At 44.4% G+C, this 20,786-nt stretch overlaps 1 protein-coding gene across 1 annotated transcript in view; it reads left to right on the top strand.

Moving 5' to 3' along the window:
* bmf1 (BCL2 modifying factor 1) overlaps window positions 1-20,786 on the top strand; it is a 40,905-nt gene that overhangs the window by 10,170 nt on the left and 9,949 nt on the right. The window contains exons 2-3 of the mRNA XM_079832986.1: window positions 7,291-7,466; window positions 10,471-10,643. Of these exons, the coding sequence (XP_079689112.1) occupies window positions 7,307-7,466; window positions 10,471-10,643 (333 nt within the window). The 5' untranslated portion in view covers window positions 7,291-7,306. The remainder of the gene's footprint in view (window positions 1-7,290; window positions 7,467-10,470; window positions 10,644-20,786) is intronic.

Raw genomic sequence — 20,786 nt, 5'->3', positions numbered from 1 at the left:
TCTGTGGTGTTTGTCCAGTGTTCTCCTCTGTGTTGTTTGACCAGTGTTCTCCTCTGTGTTGTTTGACCAGTGTTCTCCTCTGTGGTGTTTGTCCAGTGTTCTCCTCTGTGGTGTTTGACCAGTGTTCTCCTCTGTTGTGTTTGACCAGTGTTCTCCTCTGTTGTGTTTCACCAGTGTTCTCCTCTGTGGTGTTTGTCCAGTGTTCTCCTCTGTGGTGTTTGTCCAGTGTTCTCCTCTGTGGTGTTTGTCCAGTGTTCTCCTCTGTTGTGTTTGACCAGTGTTCTCCTCTGTTGTGTTTGTCCAGTGTTCTCCTCTGTTGTGTTTGACCAGTGTTTTCCTCTGTTGTGTTTGACCAGTGTTCTCCTCTGTGGTGTTTGTCCAGTGTTCTCCTCTGTTGTGTTTGTCCAGTGTTCTCCTCTGTTGTGTTTGTCCAGTGTTCTCCTCTGTTGTGTTTGTCCAGTGTTCTCCTCTGTGTTGTTTGACCAGTGTTCTCCTCTGTGTTGTTTGACCAGTGTTCTCCTCTGTGGTGTTTGTCCAGTGTTCTCCTCTGTGGTGTTTGTCCAGTGTTCTCCTCTGTGGTGTTTGTCCAGTGTTCTCCTCTGTGGTGTTTGACCAGTGTCCTCCTCTGTGGTGTTTGTCCAGTGTTCTCCTCTGTGGTGTTTGTCCAGTGTTCTCCTCTGTGGTGTTTGTCCAGTGTTCTCCTCTGTGGTGTTTGTCCAGTGTTCTCCTCTGTGGTGTTTGTCCAGTGTTCTCCTCTGTGGTGTTTGACCAGTGTTCTCCTCTGTTGTGTTTGTCCAGTGTTCTCCTCTGTGGTGTTTGTCCAGTGTTCTCCTCTGTGGTGTTTGTCCAGTGTTCTCCTCTGTGGTGTTTGACCAGTGTCCTCCTCTGTGGTGTTTGTCCAGTGTTCTCCTCTGTGGTGTTTGTCCAGTGTTCTCCTCTGTGTTGTTTGACCAGTGTTCTCCTCTGTTGTGTTTGACCAGTGTTCTCCTCTGTGGTGTTTGACCAGTGTTCTCCTCTGTGGTGTTTGTCCAGTGTTCTCCTCTGTGGTGTTTGTCCAGTGTTCTCCTCTGTGGTGTTTGACCAGTGTTCTCATCTGTTGTGTTTGACCAGTGTTCTCCTCTGTGGTGTTTGTCCAGTGTTCTCCTCTGTGGTGTTTGTCCAGTGTTCTCCTCTGTGGTGTTTGTCCAGTGTTCTCATCTGTTGTGTTTGACCAGTGTTCTCCTCTGTTGTGTTTGACCAGTGTTCTCCTCTGTGGTGTTTGTCCAGTGTTCTCCTCTGTGGTGTTTGTCCAGTGTTCTCCTCTGTGTTGTTTGACCAGTGTTCTCCTCTGTGTTGTTTGACCAGTGTTCTCCTCTGTGGTGTTTGTCCAGTGTTCTCCTCTGTTGTGTTTGTCCAGTGTTCTCCTCTGTTGTGTTTGTCCAGTGTTCTCCTCTGTTGTGTTTGTCCAGTGTTCTCCTCTGTGTTGTTTGACCAGTGTTCTCCTCTGTGTTGTTCGACCAGTGTTCTCCTCTGTGGTGTTTGTCCAGTGTTCTCCTCTGTTGTGTTTGACCAGTGTTCTCCTCTGTTGTGTTTGTCCAGTGTTCTCCTCTGTTGTGTTTGACCAGTGTTTTCCTCTGTTGTGTTTGACCAGTGTTCTCCTCTGTGGTGTTTGTCCAGTGTTCTCCTCTGTGGTGTTTGTCCAGTGTTCTCCTCTGTGGTGTTTGTCCAGTGTTCTCCTCTGTGTTGTTTGACCAGTGTTCTCCTCTGTTGTGTTTGACCAGTGTTCTCCTCTGTGTTGTTTGACCAGTGTTCTCCTCTGTTGTGTTTGACCAGTGTTCTCCTCTGTGGTGTTTGACCAGTGTTCTCCTCTGTGGTGTTTGTCCAGTGTTCTCCTCTGTGGTGTTTGTCCAGTGTTCTCCTCTGTGGTGTTTGACCAGTGTTCTCATCTGTTGTGTTTGACCAGTGTTCTCCTCTGTGGTGTTTGTCCAGTGTTCTCCTCTGTGGTGTTTGTCCAGTGTTCTCCTCTGTGGTGTTTGTCCAGTGTTCTCATCTGTTGTGTTTGACCAGTGTTCTCCTCTGTTGTGTTTGACCAGTGTTCTCCTCTGTGGTGTTTGTCCAGTGTTCTCCTCTGTGGTGTTTGTCCAGTGTTCTCCTCTGTGTTGTTTGACCAGTGTTCTCCTCTGTGTTGTTTGACCAGTGTTCTCCTCTGTGGTGTTTGTCCAGTGTTCTCCTCTGTTGTGTTTGTCCAGTGTTCTCCTCTGTTGTGTTTGTCCAGTGTTCTCCTCTGTTGTGTTTGTCCAGTGTTCTCCTCTGTGTTGTTTGACCAGTGTTCTCCTCTGTGTTGTTTGACCAGTGTTCTCCTCTGTGGTGTTTGTCCAGTGTTCTCCTCTGTTGTGTTTGACCAGTGTTCTCCTCTGTTGTGTTTGTCCAGTGTTCTCCTCTGTTGTGTTTGACCAGTGTTTTCCTCTGTTGTGTTTGACCAGTGTTCTCCTCTGTGGTGTTTGTCCAGTGTTCTCCTCTGTGGTGTTTGTCCAGTGTTCTCCTCTGTTGTGTTTGTCCAGTGTTCTCCTCTGTTGTGTTTGTCCAGTGTTCTCCTCTGTGGTGTTTGTCCAGTGTTCTCCTCTGTTGTGTTTGTCCAGTGTTCTCCTCTGTGGTGTTTGTCCAGTGTTCTCCTCTGTGGTGTTTGTCCAGTGTTCTCCTCTGTGGTGTTTGTCCAGTGTTCTCCTCTGTGGTGTTTGTCCAGTGTTCTCCTCTGTGGTGTTTGTCCAGTGTTCTCCTCTGTGGTGTTTGACCAGTGTCCTCCTCTGTGGTGTTTGTCCAGTGTTCTCCTCTGTGGTGTTTGTCCAGTGTTCTCCTCTGTGGTGTTTGTCCAGTGTTCTCCTCTGTGGTGTTTGTCCAGTGTTCTCCTCTGTGGTGTTTGTCCAGTGTTCTCCTCTGTGGTGTTTGACCAGTGTTCTCCTCTGTGGTGTTTGTCCAGTGTTCTCCTCTGTGGTGTTTGACCAGTGTTCTCCTCTGTGGTGTTTGACCAGTGTTCTCCTCTGTGGTGTTTGTCCAGTGTTCTCCTCTGTGGTGTTTGTCCAGTGTTCTCCTCTGTGGTGTTTGACCAGTGTTCTCCTCTGTGGTTTTTTTCCAGTGTTCTCCTCTGTGGTGTTTGTCCAGTGTTCTCCTCTGTGGTGTTTGACCAGTGTTCTCCTCTGTGGTGTTTGACCAGTGTTCTCCTCTGTGGTGTTTGACCAGTGTTCTCCTCTGTGGTGTTTGACCAGTGTTCTCCTCTGTGGTGTTGTCCAGTGTTCTCCTCTGTGGTGTTTGTCCAGTGTTCTCCTCTGTGGTGTTTTTCCAGTGTTCTCCTCTGTTGTGTTTGTCCAGTGTTCTCCTCTGTGGTGTTTGTCCAGTGTTCTCCTCTGTGGTGTTTGACCAGTGTTCTCCTCTGTGGTGTTTGTCCAGTGTTCTCCTCTGTTGTGTTTGACCAGTGTTCTCCTCTGTTGTGTTTGACCAGTGTTCTCCTCTGTGGTGTTTGTCCAGTGTTCTCCTCTGTGTTGTTTGACCAGTGTTCTCCTCTGTGGTGTTTGTCCAGTGTTCTCCTCTGTGGTGTTTGACCAGTGTTCTCCTCTGTGGTGTTTGACCAGTGTTCTCCTCTGTGGTGTTTGTCCAGTGTTCTCCTCTGTGTTGTTTGACCAGTGTTCTCCTCTGTGGTGTTTGACCAGTGTTCTCCTCTGTGGTGTTTGACCATTGTTCTCCTCTGTGGTGTTTGTCCAGTGTTCTCCTCTGTGGTGTTTGTCCAGTGTTCTCCTCTGTGTTGTTTGACCAGTGTTCTCCTCTGTTGTGTTTGACCAGTGTTCTCCTCTGTGGTGTTTGTCCAGTGTTCTCCTCTGTGGTGTTTGTCCAGTGTTCTCCTCTGTGGTGTTTGTCCAGTGTTCTCCTCTGTGGTGTTTGTCCAGTGTTCTCCTCTGTGGTGTTTGACCAGTGTTCTCCTCTGTGGTGTTTGTCCAGTGTTCTCCTCTGTTGTGTTTGACCAGTGTTCTCCTCTGTTGTGTTTGACCAGTGTTCTCCTCTGTGGTGTTTGTCCAGTGTTCTCCTCTGTGTTGTTTGACCAGTGTTCTCCTCTGTGGTGTTTGTCCAGTGTTCTCATCTGTGGTGTTTGACCAGTGTTCTCCTCTGTGGTGTTTGTCCAATGTTCTCCTCTGTGTTGTTTGACCAGTGTTCTCCTCTGTGGTGTTTGACCATTGTTCTCCTCTGTGGTGTTTGACCATTGTTCTCCTCTGTGGTGTTTGTCCAGTGTTCTCCTCTGTGGTGTTTGTCCAGTGTTCTCCTCTGTGTTGTTTGACCAGTGTTCTCCTCTGTGTTGTTTGACCAGTGTTCTCCTCTGTGGTGTTTGTCCAGTGTTCTCCTCTGTTGTGTTTGTCCAGTGTTCTCCTCTGTGGTGTTTTTCCAGTGTTCTCCTCTGTGTTGTTTGACCAGTGTTCTCCTCTGTGTTGTTTGACCAGTGTTCTCCTCTGTGGTGTTTGTCCAGTGTTCTCCTCTGTGGTGTTTGACCAGTGTTCTCCTCTGTGGTGTTTGACCAGTGTTCTCCTCTGTTGTGTTTGTCCAGTGTTCTCCTCTGTGGTGTTTGACCAGTGTTCTCCTCTGTGTTGTTTGACCAGTGTTCTCCTCTGTGGTGTTTGACCAGTGTTTTCCTCTGTTGTGTTTGACCAGTGTTCTCCTCTGTGGTGTTTGTCCAGTGTTCTCCTCTGTGGTGTTTGTCCAGTGTTCTCCTCTGTGTTGTTTGACCAGTGTTCTCCTCTGTTGTGTTTGACCAGTGTTCTCCTCTGTGGTGTTTGTCCAGTGTTCTCCTCTGTGGTGTTTGACCAGTGTTCTCCTCTGTTGTGTTTGACCAGTGTTCTCCTCTGTTGTGTTTGTCCAGTGTTCTCCTCTGTGGTGTTTGTCCAGTGTTCTCCTCTGTGTTGTTTGACCAGTGTTCTCCTCTGTGTTGTTTGACCAGTGTTCTCCTCTGTGGTGTTTGTCCAGTGTTCTCCTCGGTTGTGTTTGTCCAGTGTTTTCCTCTGTTGTGTTTGTCCAGTGTTCTCCTCTGTTGTGTTTGTCCAGTGTTCTCCTCTGTGTTGTTTGACCACTGTTCTCCTCTGTGTTGTTTGACCAGTGTTCTCCTCTGTGGTGTTTGTCCAGTGTTCTCCTCTGTTGTGTTTGACCAGTGTTCTCCTCTGTTGTGTTTGTCCAGTGTTCTCCTCTGTTGTGTTTGACCAGTGTTTTCCTCTGTTGTGTTTGACCAGTGTTCTCCTCTGTGGTGTTTGTCCAGTGTTCTCCTCTGTTGTGTTTGTCCAGTGTTCTCCTCTGTTGTGTTTGTCCAGTGTTCTCCTCTGTTGTGTTTGTCCAGTGTTCTCCTCTGTGTTGTTTGACCAGTGTTCTCCTCTGTGTTGTTTGACCAGTGTTCTCCTCTGTGGTGTTTGTCCAGTGTTCTCCTCTGTTGTGTTTGACCAGTGTTCTCCTCTGTGGTGTTTGTCCAGTGTTCTCCTCTGTGGTGTTTGTCCAGTGTTCTCCTCTGTTGTGTTTGTCCAGTGTTCTCCTTTGTTGTGTTTGACCAGTGTTTTCCTCTGTTGTGTTTGACCAGTGTTCTCCTCTGTGGTGTTTGACCAGTGTTCTCCTCTGTTGTGTTTGACCAGTGTTCTCCTCTGTGGTGTTTGTCCAGTGTTCTCCTCTGTTGTGTTTGACCAGTGTTCTCCTCTGTTGTGTTTGTCCAGTGTCCTCCTCTGTGGTGTTTGTCCAGTGTTCTCCTCTGTGGTGTTTGTCCAGTGTCCTCCTCTGTGGTGTTTGTCCAGTGTTCTCCTCTGTGGTGTTTGTCCAGTGTTCTCCTCTGTGGTGTTTGTCCAGTGTTCTCCTCTGTTGTGTTTGACCAGTGTTCTCCTCTGTGGTGTTTGTCCAGTGTTCTCCTCTGTTGTGTTTGACCAGTGTTCTCCTCTGTGGTGTTTGTCCAGTGTTCTCCTCTGTGGTGTTTGTCCAGTGTTCTCCTCTGTGGTGTTTGTCCAGTGTTCTCCTCTGTGGTGTTTGTCCAGTGTTCTCCTCTGTGGTGTTTGACCAGTGTTCTCCTCTGTGGTGTTTGTCCAGTGTTCTCCTCTGTGGTGTTTGTCCAGTGTTCTCCTCTGTGGTGTTTGTCCAGTGTTCTCCTCTGTTGTGTTTGTCCAGTGTTCTCCTCTGTGGTGTTTGTCCAGTGTTCTCCTCTGTGGTGTTTGTCCAGTGTTCTCCTCTGTGGTGTTTGACCAGTGTCCTCCTCTGTGGTGTTTGTCCAGTGTTCTCTGTGGTGTTTGTCCAGTGTTCTCCTCTGTGGTGTTTGTCCAGTGTTCTCCTCTGTGGTGTTTGTCCAGTGTTCTCCTCTGTGGTGTTTGTCCAGTGTTCTCCTCTGTGGTGTTTGACCAGTGTTCTCCTCTGTGGTGTTTGTCCAGTGTTCTCCTCTGTGGTGTTTGTCCAGTGTTCTCCTCTGTGGTGTTTGACCAGTGTTCTCCTCTGTGGTGTTTGACCAGTGTTCTCCTCTGTTGTGTTTGACCAGTGTTCTCCTCTGTGTTGTTTGACCAGTGTTCTCCTCTGTTGTGTTTGACCAGTGTTCTCCTCTGTTGTGTTTGACCAGTGTTCTCCTCTGTGGTGTTTGTCCAGTGTTCTCCTCTGTGGTGTTTGTCCAGTGTTCTCCTCTGTGGTGTTTGACCAGTGTTCTCCTCTGTGTTGTTTGACCAGTGTTCTCCTCTGTTGTGTTTGACCAGTGTTCTCCTCTGTGTTGTTTGACCAGTGTTCTCCTCTGTTGTGTTTGTCCAGTGTTCTCCTCTGTTGTGTTTGACCAGTGTTCTCCTCTGTGGTGTTTGTCCAGTGTTCTCCTCTGTGGTGTTTGTCCAGTGTTCTCCTCTGTGGTGTTTGACCAGTGTTCTCATCTGTTGTGTTTGACCAGTGTTCTCCTCTGTTGTGTTTGACCAGTGTTCTCCTCTGTGTTGTTTGACCAGTGTTCTCCTCTGTTGTGTTTGACCAGTGTTCTCCTCTGTGGTGTTTGTCCAGTGTTCTCCTCTGTGGTGTTTGTCCAGTGTTCTCCTCTGTGGTGTTTGTCCAGTGTTCTCATCTGTTGTGTTTGACCAGTGTTCTCCTCTGTTGTGTTTGACCAGTGTTCTCCTCTGTGGTGTTTGACCAGTGTTCTCATCTGTTGTGTTTGACCAGTGTTCTCATCTGTGGTGTTTGACCAGTGTTCTCATCTGTGGTGTTTGACCAGTGTTCTCCTCTGTGGTGTTTGACCAGTGTTCTCCTCTGTGGTGTTTGACCAGTGTTCTCCTCTGCTTTGTTCAGGTGAGGAGCTCGGCTGATGGATGAGGAAGACGATGATGTGCGCAGGAAGTGTCTACAGCGCTGGCCTTCCTCTCACGTGCAGATAAAGCCCACAGAGTCATCAGGGCGTCCCCCTGTATCGCCCAACGGCATGCTGGCCTGCCGAGCGCACGACGAGCCCAGACGCTTTCTCTACGGTGAGCCACACACACATTCAAAAAAGCACTTGGTGTTTTTATTCGGCTCCAAACTGAACTTCCTGTTTGACTTCTGTGAGCGTCACGACTTCATGACTCATCGCTTTCAGACCACAAAGGCCTTTTCTCTCTCTCTCTCTCTCTCGAGTCTATTTGCAAACGCATCTTATAGTCAAAAGAAACTTTTAACACCTCGACCTGATGAAAACACACAACCAAACTTCACCCCAGGGCTCTTTTCGTCCAGTTGTTGTCGTGATACACAGCTTTATTGTGTTCTAAACAAGCTAATCTGTTCATCAGGGGTACACACACTCAATAACACTCATCATCAACATTGACTGTAGTGTGTGTGTGATGTTCAGATGGTGTGTCAGTGTAATATTCAGAGTCCTTTGACAGTTTTTATACCAACAGATTTATTTAACCCTCTGGGGTTCTTCATTTATGAGTCACACTCAGGACCTTCGGGTTAAAAATGACCCCCATAGGAAATGAATGGGAAATTGGCAAAAATATGAAAATACAGAGTTTTTTTGTGCATACAATCTACAAATCAGCCAGGATGCAGAAAAAAGGACTCAACAGTGAAGGGGTGAATCTCTAAAACAAGACAAAAACTCTCTCACACACACTTATACATAATAAAAACACACGCACACACAAATGAACGCATGCCATTCCAAAAGCTAATTGTGTTTTTGTGTGTGTGTGTGTGTGTGTGTGTGTGTGTGTGTGTGTGTGTGTGTGTGTGTGTGTGTGTGTGTGTGTGTGTGTGTGTGTGTGTGTTTTTGTCTGTTTTGCACTCTTGATGTTTAAGAGATTCACCCCTTCACTGTTGAGTTCTTTTTTTCTGCATCCTGGCTGATTTGTAGATTGTATGCACACAAAAAAACTCTGTATTTTCATATTTTTACCAATTTCCCATTCATTTCCTATGGGGGTCATTTTTGACCTGAAGGTCCTGAGTGTGACTATTTTTTTTACGACCACTTAGACTTTTCAAATCCTGTCCCCAATTGTTTTGTGTTCATATACCAAGTACCAATAAAGTCACCAAATTTCGGACCATTCCGATGAAGCTACGATTTTTAAAATGTTTCTATAAAACGCTTCGGGTCATTTTTGACCCGAAGAACCCCAGAGGGTTAAACATGCATTAAACAATAACGGTTATGTCAAACCGTTGAATATGTAATAAAGTGCATATATGTATCAAAATGTGTATTTTTCTAACTAACCATCAACTTTATGGTCACTGAGTGGCTTTAAATGTGATGTTTTATTGACGTCTTTGAAACACGGATTGATGGATTACATAAGACATGATGGATGATGTTTATTTGCTGCTGTAACTAGTAGTGAAGAGGAAGAGATGATTGGCTCATTAAAGAGACACACACACACACACATACACACTTTATTGACTGAATTTGTGATAAAGCAGAATGTGAGAGCTGAGACAGGGCTTCAGACTAGTGCTTTGGTAGCGCTGAGGGGAGTTTTAATCATAAAGTTAATTTAAATAAATAATAAATTTGCATTAATAAGTGCTGTTAATAATAATATTACACGTTTGTTTATTGGAAATTTGACAGTAGCTGCTTTTCCATTACCCTTCAAATTGCTCAAATTGAAAATACGTGTGTCTGTGGCGACAAATATCATAACTATCTTTAGGCCTATTGTAATTAAGACATATATTCAAGAAATGTATTAAAACAGAAAGACTCTATAGTTTCAGCCGTACTCGAAGACTGTGGAAACATGCCAGTTACGCACGTCAATCCATTCCAGACGATTACATTTACATTTTATGCATTTGGCAGACGCTTTTATCCAAAGCGACTTACAGTCATCCAAAGCGACCTTATTACAGGGACAATCCCCCTGGAGCAACATGGAGTAAAAATGGTAACACTGGTAAAGTGCCTTGCTCAAGGACACACTATAGTGACCGCTGGGATCGAACCAGCAACCTTCTGCATATCAGTTCCATGGTTTAACCCACTGGACCACCATCTCCATATAAACGATCTCCACGATATATTTGTATATTTGTATATTTATTAAATATACAGGCAATTAGTTGATGAAACATCGTTGAAAATTCAAATACAATTTATACAAAACAAAATTCACTTTAAAGAAAGACTTTCTAGAAAACAAAACTCAATGAAGTGCTCAAAATCATGTCTGACCCCACTCCATGTCCCCAGACATATGCGCATCTGATTATGTAGCCTTACTCATGCTGCTCACTTTTCATAATCAACATATGAAATTAAAAAAAATAATATTAAAGGCTAATATTTAAACATAGCCTAGCTATGAAACTAAATAGGCTACGTTTTCTTTAAGGCGTCGGCGCCTTCTGATGGATTTTTTTCCTTTAATACAGCGGAAACAACTCACAATAGAAATTGTTGTCACTACTAGAGCAAGCTCCTGAATCCCGTGTCAAAGCTCAATTCGTGCAAATCGCGCCATTCGCGCCGCCGAATGTCTATTCGCGTCTTCGCATTGACTTTACATGCAAATCACTCGCGCGAAACGCTTCATTCGCGTCCATGAGATTCTGAAGTGTGCATACGATGGACACTTTACTATCCCATGAGGCCACGGGAGATTTCTGAGATTTTTGTGTGATTTCGGATGAAGCCTCTGTTTGAGCGACTCGAGTGTGTGGAAAACCTGTTTGATAACAGCCAGCATTCTTGCAATTCCATTTGGTGCCACTAGAGGTTCAGAAATGACACATTTTACATTTAAAATCACCTGAAAGGGAAGTTCGCAGGTCTTTTCTTCTCGATAGTGCCATGTATCCGAGTGAAGCGCTTCACAGACAAGAACAAATGTAGGGCGGGGCTTGATTTTGTCTGTGGGGATTGGATGGTTGTGGTTTGCTATTGGTGGATCTCATGTGAATGACAGGTGGCCCCGCCCTTGTTGGTGCCTCATGTCATCCAGACTGATGTATATTACGCTGTGTTTCTCTGAACAGGTAACGCAGGATTGCTACTGCTAGCGCCGCCCAGCCGCTCTCCAGACGTGGTGCGACGGGAGAACGTGCAGGCGATGGATCCGCCCGCGCCGCGGCCTGCGCACAGCGTCGAAACCCTCATCGGGCAGAAGCTCCAGCTGATCGGAGATCAGTTCTACCAGGAACACATGATGGTGAGTCTGCAGTCAGATTACGAGATCCTGTGAGGTCGCGCACAATGAGAGCGTACAGTATGTCTCGCTTCAGTGCTCATTTACACAAAAGCCCTTTCCTTGTGCCATGTTTGTTTTGGCCGGACTGTTTCCTGACTGTAGTGTAGTTGTGTGACCCCAAAGACACGGGTTAACTAGGGCAACCCCTCTCTTCCTGTTTACTGCACTCGTTTCCTCCTGCGAGTATCCATAACACTGCACTGTGTGTTTATCACAGGATCATTCAGAGACCATTATTCATATTTTGAACTTATTTTAATTATAGTTCATGTTTTAGTAATTTTGTTGTGTTTATTTATACATTTTTTTAAATATGTCTATGCCGTTTTTATTAATTTTTATTTCAGTTTTAGTTAACTATAATAACCCTGGTTTGTGTCAGTTATTTTAGTGTTATTTATTTATACATTTTTATTCATATTTTGAATGAGCTTTTATTTTATATTTTCATTTTAGTTCAAGTTTTAGTAATTTTGTTATTTATAATTCTTTATTAATATTTTGAATGAGCTTTTTATATTTTCATAATTAATTTTTATTTAATTTTGTTGTGTTTTCTAGTAATATATATTTTAAATATGTCTATGCAGTTTTTATTATTTCTATAATTAATGCAACTATAATAAGCCTGGTTTGTGTCAGTGTTATTTTAGTATTATTTATATACTATTATAGTTTTTATTAATAGTTTGAATTAGCATTTTATTTTTACATTTTTCTGTATTATTCATTTTTAGTATTATATATTTTTTTAAATATGCAGTTTTTATTTATTTTAATAACCCTAGTTTGTGTCAATATCTTGCTTTTTATGTAATATTTTCATTTTAATTTTAGTTAAAGTTTTAGTCATTTTGTTGTGTTTTTTTGTATTTTTTTAATACGTCTATCCAATTTTTAATACATTTTTATTTTAGTTATAGTTAACTATAAATACCCTGGATTGTGTCAGTGTTATTTTTGTAATATTTACTGTATATACAGTTATAATTTGTATTACCATTTTGAATAAGCTTTTATTTCCATATTATTCTCCGTTTTCAATAATTTTTAGTAATTTTGTTATGTGCTTTTGTCATTTTTACTAGTTTTGTGTTTTTTATATAAATATTTAGGTTTTAGGTTTTAATATTTATTTTTAGCTCAGCTTTATTTTGTATTTATTTTCAGTTTTTCGTCTAATATTTATGTTTTTTTATCTAAACTTTATATATTTTTTTAAATAATTTTAGTTTTAGGTAACAAAAATAACCCTGGTTTGTGTGCATGTGTAAATATATGCTAATGAGCATTTGGTTTCTGACCAATCACAGCAGACTGGGCGATCTGACCAATCAGAGCGGAGCAGCTCTCAGAGGGGCGGGGTTTAGAGAGACTGAATCTTTAAATGAAGCGTTTCAGACGCTGAGAGAAAAGAGCTGATGCTGCAGTGGAGATTATGAGACAAATAAAGTGTTTTTTTGACCTTGGATGCATTGGAAGCTCTTTCCCACTTTCTACATGTCTCACACACACACACACATACACACACACACACACACACACACAGAAGTCTTAAACAGAAGTGGCCTGCCTAGGTAAACATGCTGGTGCGGGAGCCCCGGGGAGCAGCGGTGGTTAGGGAGACTCCAGCGAGACGCACCCGCAGGAGACAGGCAAATAAGAGGCTTGTGAAGCCGTGGGGTGAACGCTGACACACACACACACACACACACACACACCGCACTGATAGACAGTCTGCTGCCAGCAGTGATAATACGACACTATTTCTGCCCCACATCTCCAGTAACACGTCAGATGCAGCTCTCCTCGTTCTCAAACTGGAGATATTGCCTTTGTTTGATTGCTTGAGCATAGGGAAGGACAGTTGCATTGTGGGAAACGTGGTCTATTTGGTGCTAGACGAATGCATTAGATGCAGTGTTAAGGAGGAGCCGTGTTTGTTTGTGGTTAGTTAGTTAGTGGGTGATGTTGATACAGGATTTAAAGCGACAGTTCTTATTTGACCAAGGTCCAGTGAGGATATATTAGTATCGCATGGCTCTCGATGACGTTGTGTGTGTAGTTAGTGTGTTTTGAGTGTGTGGATCGATTGTGTATCTTCATCTTCAGGCTGTTCTCTCACCCCTGATCTCTTCCTCTTCGTCCTCCTCCTCCCGCTGGTGTTCGCTCCGGGGATGTTTCTGGTTTTCCTGTTGATAATGATGTTATTTTCCAGCTGTGTGTGATTCAGTGACGCTGAAGTTACACACAGTTCTGCTGCAAACGCTGGAGAGGCGGCGAGTCCTCAAGGCTTGGATTTAAATCGTTTCACACACACACCATCACAACTGATTCCTGTGTTTGATGTTCACATGCTGCAAGTGTAACACTAGCAAAGCACACACAAGTATTGGGTTAAGTAGTGTTTTTTAATTAGCTGAAACTATTTTGGAAGTGTGTGTGTGTGTGTGTGTGTGTGTGTGTGTGTGTGTGTGTGTGTGTGTGTGTGTGTGTGGGCATGTTTTTGTGAAATATCAGGACACAAATGTGTATAATGACATGGGTATTAAAAAAAGAGGGTGAAATATGAGGACGTTCCCCATGTCCTCACTTTTCAAAATGCTTATAAATCACAGAATTAGTTTTTGTTCACAGAAAGTGAACTGCACAGTCTCCTGAGATGGGTAGGTTTAGGGGCAGTGTGTGTGTGTGTGTGTGTGTGTGTCTCTGTGTTTTTTTTGTGAGTCTGTGAGAGAGGGTGTGTGTGTGTGTGTGTGTGTGTGTGTGTGTGTGTGTGTGTGTGTGTGTGTGTGTGTGTGTGTGTGTGTGTGTGTGTGTGTGTGTGTGTGTGTGTGAGTCTGTGTGAGAGAGAGAGAGAGAGTGTGAGTGTGTGTCTCTGTTTCGTTGTGAGTCTGAGAGTGTGTGTGAGTGTGTGTCTCTGTGTTTGTGCGTGAGTCTGAGAGAGTGTGTGAGTGTGAGAAAGTGTGTGTGTGTGTGTGTGTGTGCGTCTGTGAGAGTGTCTGAGAGTGTGTGTGTGTGCGTCTCTGTGTGTTTGTACGTCTCTGTTTGTGTGTGAGTCTGTGAGAGAGTGTGTGTGTGCGTCTCTGTGTTTGTGTGTGAGTCTTTGAGAGTGTGTGTGTTCGTCTCTGTGTTTTTGTGTGAGTCTGTGAGAGTGTGTGTGTTCGTCTCTGTGTTTTTGTGTGAGTCTGTGAGAGTGTGTGTGTGAGTAGGGGAGTGTGTGAGTGAGTGATCGAGTGTGTGTGTGTGTGTGTGTGTGTGTGTGTGTGTGTGTGTGTGTGTGTGTGTGTGTGTGTGTGTGTGTGTGTGTGTGTGTGTGTGTGTGTGTGTGGGAGAGAGAGAGTGTGTGTGTGTGTGAGTGAGTGAGTGAGTGAGTGAGTGTGTATGTGTCTCTGTGAATGTATTTGTATATGTAAACGAGAGAAAGTGTGCTCAAGTTAAGTTAAGTTAAACAGCTGTTTTCTGATGAATATATTTCAAACTTATTTATTCCTGTGAAGCTGAATTTTCACCATAGATGTCCAAAAAACAAATAATGTTGATTATCTCCTCATATCCTCCATTGTTGCGGCTCCTCTCTTCCCAGTCTGTCAGTATCGCTCCTGTCTCTATGAAGCCCCTCCCCCTGAAAAGCACACAGTGCTCTGATTGGTCAGCTGGAGCGGTGTGTTGTGATTGGTGTTTGGGAAATGTCCCGCCTCTTACCATAACCGCCAGTCTCAACACACGACTAACTAACTCAACCAGGCCCCGCCCCTTTATTCTGCGCATTAATTATTATAATGAGCAATATTGTGGCGTGTTGAATTAAGATGGAGGATTAAGATGGAGTTTCAGGAGCTCAGAAACACTGATAGAGAAGAGCTGAAGCCTGTAAGTGTGACACAGAGATGTTGTTTCACTGAAGTTTAGATCTTTTCATCAGCACTCAGAGCTCGATTGAAGCCGCGGTGCAGATCCTGCATAATCCCGGCGTGTGATGAAGAGCCTTCACCGGCTGACAGATAAATCACTGCTCACTCTCGACAGCTCTGGGGCCCTCGGGGGCCCGATAGAGAGACAGGCGGACGGGAGGGGCTCGAGCTGACCCATAGTACTCGCATTCAACCGCACATGTATACGTTGTATTTGTGTGCATTTAGCAGATGCTGTCATCCAAAAAGCAATATTCACAATGCAACGCCAGGCTTGTTAGACCCGTGTGAAATGTTTTCAGTTCAACAGGTTCTCGTGTGTGTGTGTGTGTGTGTGTGTGTGTGTGTGTGTGTGTGTGTGTGATAAACCACGCTTCCTCCTTATTGTCACGAAAGATAAAACCGTCAGTGTCAGAGCGGCTCCTGAAGGTGTGTGTGTGTGTGTGTTTATGCACAGATATACGCGTGTTTACCAGAAATGCGGCGTTTACCCGCTCCGGGGACAAAAGGGGATGTGTTTTGATAAGTGTTTTCCTGTGAGACGCTGGTCCGTCTCTCACTCAACCCCTCACACACACACTCCAACAATACAGACGCAGACCTGCCGGAGGAACATCACACACTCTTTATTCTCAAACTTCATCAGTGTCTTCACATTTTGATGGTGTAAAATGGTTAGTTATGATGGCTAATATGCATGCAAACACTTCTCTCTGAGTTTATATACACTCACCTAAAGGATTATTAGGAACACCTGTTCAATTTCTCATTAATGCAATTATCTAATCAACCAATCACATGGCAGTTGCTTCAATGCATTTAGGGGTGTGGTCCTGGTCAAGACAATCTCCTGAACTCCACACTGAATGTCGGAATGGGAAAGAAAGGGGATTTAAGACATTTTGAGCGTGGCATGGTTGTTGGTGCCAGACGGGCCGGTCTGAGTATTTCACAATCTGCTCAGTTACTGGGATTTTCACACACAACCATTTCTAGGGTTTACAAAGAATGGTGTGAAAAGGGAAAAGCATCCAGTATGCGGCAGTCCTGTGGGAGAAAATGCCTTGTTGATGCTCGAGGTCAGAGGAGAATGGGCCGACTGATTCAAGCTGATAGAAGAGCAACTTTGACTGAAATAACCACTCGTTACAACCGAGGTCTGCAGCAAAGCATTTGTGAAGCCACAACACACACAACCTTGAGGCGGATGGGCTACAACAGCAGAAGACCCCACCGGGTACCACTCATCTCCACTACAAATAGGAAAAAGAGGCGACAATTTGCACAAGCTCACCAAAATTGGACTGTAAAAATGTTGCCTGGTCTGATGAGTCTGGATTTCTGTTGAGACATTCAGATGGTAGAGTCAGAATTTGGCGTAAACAGAATGAGAACATGGATCCATCATGCCTTGTTACCACTGTGCAGGCTGGTGGTGGTGGTGTAATGGTGTGGGGGATGTTTTCTTGGCACACTTTAGGCCCCTTAGTGCCAATTGGGCATGGTTTAAATGCCACGGCCTACCTGAGCATTGTTTCTGCCCGTGTCCATCCCTTTATGAGCACCATGTCCCCATCCTCTGATGCTACTTCCAGCAGGATAATGCACCGTCACAAAGCTCCAATCATTTCAAACTGGTTTCTTGAACATGACAATGAGTTCACTGAACTAAAATGGCCGCCACAGTCACCAGATCTCAACCCAATAGAGCATCTTTGGGATGTGGTGGAACGGGAGCTTCGAGCCCTGGATGTGCATCCCACAAATCTCCATCAACTGCAAGATGCTCTCCTATCAATATGGCCAACATTTCTAAAGAATGCTTTCAGCACCTTGTGGAGTCAATGCCACGTAGAATTAAGGCAGTTCTGAAGGTGAAAGGGGGTCAAACACAGTATTAGTGTGTGTTCACTGTTCATAATAATACTTTAGGTGAGTGTATACAGTATACTGTCGCAATGCAAAAGAGAGCATTTGAACATTGTAAATCTGGTTTTGTAATGTCCTCAGCGACTCATGATCTTCATATTAATGCGCATGCACTGATTTGCTTCTTCTGAGAATCCCTCTCAGGCCTTAGGCCGAGTTTATGATGTTTATACTCCACTGGTGTGAGCTCAGTTTGTCTGTCACCCGGCTCACAGATAAGCCTCGGCTCCGGGGATTTCTGCTGCTGATTGGCCGACGGCACGCAGAGCTGATAAACTCACTGGAGTGACGACACTATAACCGCATGTGTGTGTGTGTGTGTGTGTGTGTCTGGTTAAACTCCTCTAGTCTTTATCTCAGGCTAAATTTAGCCTCTGACTCAATTGAGAGAGTTCGCTGTGAGAGCGAACGCCACACACACGCAAGCCTTCACACTGAACACACAACCCTGTGTGAGTGTGTGCTGATGTCCTGTTGTGCTCAGAAATGTTGGTGATTTGATTTGAGCAGACCTAGAAGACAAAATATATGATTCGATCAGGGAAGTTTATGGAGCGCTAATGGTTAGCCATAAAACCGGCCGGGTTTTCCTTATGAGTTTTAAGGTCGAGATGTTGTTATTCGTCTCCGTCTCCTCGAGCTACACTTCAGTAAACGAGAGCGAGTGTGTTTTCTGAGCTCGCGACGACCTTATGGCGGGTTATAAATTGGTCTTGGAGGGCAAAGCGAGGCGCGTCTCAGGCTTATGCAACGAGCTGCAATGATCCTCAGAGATCTTCATTCTGCACTGAAACACAATCACACACACACACACACACACACACACACACACAGCTGGAGGAGATTTATAACACAACACTATAACATTCTTTATACCTCAACATTTCGCACTTAATTCAGTGTCACTTCATTATTTGTGAAATTTACTAGCAGTGAAAATTGTTTCAAAGTAAATCCTACACTATTTTCCCCAGTGTATAAACATCTGGATAAGATGAAAAACATGTCTATATGGTTAGGTTGTAGTTAATTTAGTTAATCAAATGAAAAATATTGCCTTGGTTTAAGTTTATACAACCCCAAATCAGAAAAAGTTGGGACAGTATGGAAAACGCAAAAAAAGAAAAAAAGAAGTGATTTCTAAATTTACTTTGACTTGTATTTCATTGCAGACAATATGAACACAAAATATTTCATGTTTTGTCCGGTCAACTTCATGTCATTTGTAAATATGCATCCTTTCCTGTCATTCAGACCTGCAACACATTTAAAAAAAAGTTGGGGCAGGAGCAATTTAGGGCTAGTAATGAGGTAAAATGGTTAAATAATGATGTGATTTGAAACAGGTGATGTCAACAGGTGATTGTAATTATGATTTGGTACAAAAGCAGCATCCAAGAAAGGTCTAATCCTTTAGGAGCAAAGATGGGCCGAGGATCGCCAGTTTGCCAACAAATACGTGAGAAAATTATTGAAATGTTTAAAAACAATGTTCCTCAAAGAAAGATAGGAAGAGATTTGGATATTTCACATTCAACAGTGCATAACATAATTAAAAGAATCAAGGAATCTGGAGGAATTTCAGTGCGTAAAGGACAAGGGCGCAAGCCTAAGCTGAACAACCGAGATCTCCGATTCCCTCAGGCGGCACTGCATCAAGAATCGTCATTCATCTAGAAGCCATATCACCACATGGGCTCAGGACTACTTTGGCAAACCTTTGTCAAGTTCCACAATACGTAGTTACATCCACAAATGCCAGTTTAAACTGTACTGTGCCAAAAGGAAGCCCTATGTTAACAGTGTCCAGAAGCGCCGTCGACTTCTCTGGGCTCTGAGGCATCTGGGATGGACCATCACACAGTGGAAACGTGTACTGTGGTCAGATGAATCAGTATTTCAGGTATTTTTTGGGAGGAATGGACGCCGTGTGCTCCGGACCAAAGAAGAAAAGGATCATCCAGACTGTTACCAGCAACAAGTCCAAAAGCCAGGATCTGTCATGGTATGGGGTTGTGTCAGTGCCCTTGGCAGAGGTAACTTGCACTTTTGTGAAGGCTCCATTAATGCTGAAAAGTACATAGAGATTTTGGAGCACAATATGCTGCCTTCAAGAAGACATCTTTTCCAGGGACGTCCATGCATATTTCAACAAGACAATGCAAAACCACATTCTGCACACATTCTGCAGTCCTGGCTGTGGAGGAAGAGGGTTCGGGCACTTGACTGGCCTGCCTCAGTCCCGACCTGTCTCCAATAGAGAATGTGTGGAAGACCCCGTACTGTTGCCCACCTTAAGACTTGTTTGCAGGAAGAATGGGACAAAATTACACCTGAAACACTTCATCACTTGGTGTCTTCAGTCCCTAAACGTCTTTTAAGTGTTGTGAAAAGGAATGGCAACATTACAAAGTGGTAAATGCTTTACTGTCCCAACTTTTTTTGAAATGTGTTGCAGGTCTGAATGACAGGAAAGGATGCTTATTTACAAATGACATGAAGTTGACCAGACAAAACATGAAATATTTTGTGTTCATATTGTCTGCAATGAAATACAAGTCAAAGTAAATTTAGAAATCACTTCTTTTTTTTTTTTTTTGCGTTTTCCATACTGTCCCAACTTTTTCTGATTTGGGGTTGTATATAATTTTATTTCAGTTGAAGTATATTAAATTCCAAGTGATGAAAAAGTTATTTTTTGGGATTCGTGATTGCTGAACCAGCTGACCCAGTGTGTTGTGATTGACCAGCTGACCCAGTGCGTTGTGATTGACCAGCTGACCCAGTGCGTTGTGATTGACCAGCTGACCCAGTGTGTTGTGATTGACCAGCTGACCCAGTGCGTTGTGATTGGCCAGCTGACCCAGTGCGTTGTGATTGACCAGCTGACCCAGTGCGTTGTGATTGACCAGCTGACCCAGTGCGTTGTGATTGACCAGCTGACCCAGTGCGTTGTGATTGACCAGCTGACCCAGTGCGTTGTGATTGACCAGCTGACCCAGTGCGTTGTGATTGACCAGCTGACCCAGTGCGTTGTGATTGACCAGCTGACCCAGTGTGTTGTGATTGACCAGCTGACCCAGTGCGTTGTGATTGACCATCTGACCCAGTGCGTTGTGATTGGCCAGCTGACCCAGTGTGTTGTGATTGACCAGCTGACCCAGTGCGTTGTGATTGATCAGCTGACCCAGTGCGTTGTGATTGGCCAGCTGACCCAGTGCGTTGTGATTGACCAGCTGACCCAGTGCGTTGTGATTGGCCAGCTGACCCAGTGCGTTGTGATTGACCAGCTGACCGAGTGCGTTGTGATTGACCAGCTGACCCAGTGCGTTGTGATTGACCAGCTGACCCAGTGCGTTGTGATTGACCAGCTGACCCAGTGTGTTGTGATTGACCAGCTGACCCAGTGCGTTGTGATTGACCATCTGACCCAGTGCGTTGTGATTGGCCAGCTGACCCAGTGTGTTGTGATTGACCAGCTGACCCAGTGTGTTGTGATTGACCAGCTGACCCAGTGCGTTGTGATTGGCCAGCTGACCCAGTGTGTTGTGATTGACCAGCTGACCCAGTGTGTTGTGATTGACCAGCTGACCCAGTGTGTTGTGATTGGCCAGCTGACCCAGTGCGTTGTGATTGACCAGCTGACCCAGTGTGTTGTGATTGACCAGCTGACCCAGTGCGTTGTGATTGACCAGCTGACCCAGTGCGTTGTGATTGACCAGCTGACCCAGTGCGTTGTGATTGACCAGCTGACCCAGTGTGTTGTGATTGACCAGCTGACCCAGTGTGTTGTGATTGACCAGCTGACCCAGTGTGTTGTGATTGACCAGCTGACCCAGTGCGTTGTGATTGGCCAAACAGTTTCCAAGCAAATATAAAGGCACAGTTAATAATGTCGTCAGGTCTGGATCAAGCCAAATTTTAGGTGATTTACATTTTAGACACAAAATACTGATTTTGCTCGATTTTGCCAACAAATAGTTCCAACAAATCCACAGTAACCAAATCGGTCTAGTGAATGATTCAACGACTCACATGCTTTGTCCCTGAATGAATCGGCCGTGTCAAACGAATCATTTTACTGAACGATTCAGTGACTCGCTCGTGAAGATTTGCCATCTCCTACTGGCTGTTTCATATTTAAAAGCTTTTCATTTTAAAGTCATTGGAGTCGCAAAGTTTTTCTCCTCCGACTGTTTCTTTGAGTGTGTGTTTCAGTGTGTTTTACAGCTTGTGAGTGTTGTTATTTGTAAAGCGTCTG

This window comes from Gobio gobio (genome assembly GCF_949357685.1).
Source record: "Gobio gobio genome assembly, chromosome: 13".
Lineage (NCBI taxonomy): Eukaryota > Metazoa > Chordata > Actinopteri > Cypriniformes > Gobionidae > Gobio > Gobio gobio.
The sequence above is the reverse complement of the archived record's forward strand: the minus strand, read 5'-3'. Positions and strand labels throughout refer to the sequence as shown.